This window comes from Apis dorsata, unplaced genomic scaffold, assembly GCF_000469605.1.
Source record: "Apis dorsata unplaced genomic scaffold, Apis dorsata 1.3 scaffold_455, whole genome shotgun sequence".
Classification (NCBI taxonomy): Eukaryota; Metazoa; Arthropoda; class Insecta; order Hymenoptera; family Apidae; genus Apis; species Apis dorsata.
The window spans coordinates 141,823-144,404 of record NW_006263698.1 but is presented as its reverse complement, the minus strand read 5'-3'; the positions used below and the strand labels follow the sequence as shown (position 1 = coordinate 144,404).

General features: G+C 39.9%; 1 protein-coding gene across 5 annotated transcripts in view; it reads left to right on the top strand.

Moving 5' to 3' along the window:
• LOC102673525 (glycine receptor subunit alpha-4) overlaps nucleotides 1–1,742 on the top strand; it is a 53,101-nt gene extending 51,359 nt beyond the window's left edge. For all 5 annotated transcript variants that reach the window (XM_006619902.2, XM_006619904.2, XM_031512523.1 and 2 more), the window contains one exon: nucleotides 689–1,742. In XM_006619902.2, the coding sequence (XP_006619965.1) occupies nucleotides 689–865 (177 nt within the window). In that variant the 3' untranslated portion in view covers nucleotides 866–1,742. The remainder of the gene's footprint in view (nucleotides 1–688) is intronic.
• Nucleotides 1,743–2,582: the final 840 nt, after the last annotated feature.

Here is a 2,582-nt window from a genome sequence, read left to right as displayed (position 1 = left end):
AAAAAAAAAAAATTAGAAATATCGTGGAATAATAAAAATTGATCAATCCTCCTGAAAGAAAGATTAAAAGTTGAAAATTTTAAATCTTTATTTATTACTTTCTATTTTAAAAGGAAATATGAGAGTTATGAACGAATTGTCGGAAATGCTTTTTTTAAATTGCAAAATAACGAAGGTAAACCTCGAGGAAAAATGTTACGTAGATCGCAGAAGGGGAGTTTCCATTTCTGGAAAGTGGCGCGTGCACTTGGGGGACGGGAAAGAAAGATTGTCTCGCGTGCCTTGAATAAGACATGAACCCGAGGAGGCCGAGATTAATTTAAATTTCATTCGAGCCACCCCTCTTGTACTACCACGGGGTCCGATGCTTTGCTAGAAATTCGAAACGCGTGCTTTTACGGCCCGCTTAATAATTTATTACATCAACCAACGAATTGACCACGCTGTAATTGCGTTATTTCAAACTCCGTTATACAACTCTGTGCGCTTATTTTTCGCTAAAAAATTTATCCAGATCCTTCCCCTTTCTGCCAAAATACCGTCGATCTATCCCTGCATCGATCCCCTAAAAATTGCCTCCTTTTCCTCAAAATTGAACTCGAGTAACTCTTCCATCTCTTCGAATGGAGAAAATTCTCGCGGTGGTCGAATGATTTATTCATCCCCAATTGTTTGATTCTCCCGACAGACACCTATGAGGAACGATTCGGAGAGGAACAGAAGCCCGGTCAGGCCCGCGACCGTTCAATACGACACCTGCTGCCAGGGCCGAGCGACTGCGATTTACATCGACAAGGTGTCCAGATTCTTCTTTCCGTTCTCCTTCCTCATCTTGAACGTGGTCTACTGGAGCACCTTCCTGTAGAGCGTCTGTCTGAATCAAGGATGCAAGAAACGACGCGAGGAGGAATCGTTGGATCGTTCGATCGACCTGTCTCTGCAACCTATTGCCTCTCGTTTCGATCTTTGCTGTCTTCGACGATTAGAATTGATTGTGTGCAAGTCGCAACAATCAACACAAAGGAAAATAAGTATTCCTTCTTGAAGAATAATCGATAATCGCTCCGTGGGAACGAGCGATTAAGCAAAGAATCGAACGAAACGAAGGCGGTTTTTCTATTCGAATCTGCTAGAAGAATTTCCAGCGCCTTTTATATATAATTATATAGAGAAACACGCAACCGTCTACGAAATGATTAATTAGTATCGTAAGAGCATATTTACCTGTTAAGATTCGCGTTTAAGATTATTATTTTAAGTAATATATCGAATTGAACGAATTGTGTACTCACCCCCTCTTCACGACACGAATCGTATTCTTTGCCATCGTTGAACGAAAATCTTCCACGAGATTTCCATCACGATTTAATCTACCCTTTACTTACTTACTCGTTGTCTCCTTCGAGTTTTGCTACGATAGATAATACGTACGTACGTACATACATACACACATACATACCTTTCACGGAACGTTCACACGAGCGCTCAGCCACGCTCGTTTCTCGTCAATTTATGATTACACATAATGATTATCCAAACGTTGACACGCGATTGGGGAAAAGGATGAAATAAATGGGATTCGAATCTCTTCTTACGCGAGGAAAGGAGGTCACCTTCGCTGAAATGGAACGATTGAAAATTGATAAGACGCGATTACGATTTATAAATTTTTATAGGCTTACCGCATGCGATCCGTTTCGAAATCTTGTAGGTAAGGTTGTTTTTAACAAAACGAAAAAAAAGAAAAAAAAAAAAAAAAAAAAAAAAAAAACGGCCGCTCGCGTGAACGTTCGGATCGTGATTACGCAGAAACGAGTTTCGTTCGTTGTGTACGATGGCTTTAAAAGACAAATAAACGGAGTATAAATACGTAAAGAGAGAGAAAGAGGATCGTTTCCCCTCCCCTGCTGTGTAATAAACTGCAAACGAGGAAGGGTTGGCCGGAACGGGGAGGAATGAAAAAGACGACGACGAGGAGCTTTACGAGGCAGCTTATTTATTCTTTCAGCAGCCGATAGAGAGCTTTTTATATACGGGTATATAACAAACAATTGCCCCCTCCCCTCCGCCATTCCTGTCTTCTCTCGCGTCCTCTTCTTCTTCTTCTTCTTCTTCTTCCTCTTCTCTAAGATCCTGCTGGGATTCTGCATCTCTCTTGCATGTCCTCGTGCATCGTCACCTAGAGAGTCTAAATTCTTGGACAAACTTTAACTTAATCATATTTTAATAAAAATCAGTATATTAAAACAAAAAAAAAAAAGAAAAAGAAGAAGAAGAAGAAAAAGAAAAGAAAAATTCTTAAAACCATTTGTCAATCAAAAGATATAGAAATAAAATATTTCTCGATCCTGGTCTAAATAAATAATCAAAAAAGAAAAAAAAGCTTTTAAAGACAGAGATTATTAAAATATATATCTCGAGTAAATACCTGATTCTCTGAAATCGAGAAAGTAAACTTTCCAGCAGACCGTTCCATCCCCCGGGTTTCTCAGGAGGGCGAACTAACGCTCGACTAACGCCATCCTTGCACGGGTCGATGATTCAAGGCGAGGATGTACGGAGGAAAAAAGTTTGTTTGGACA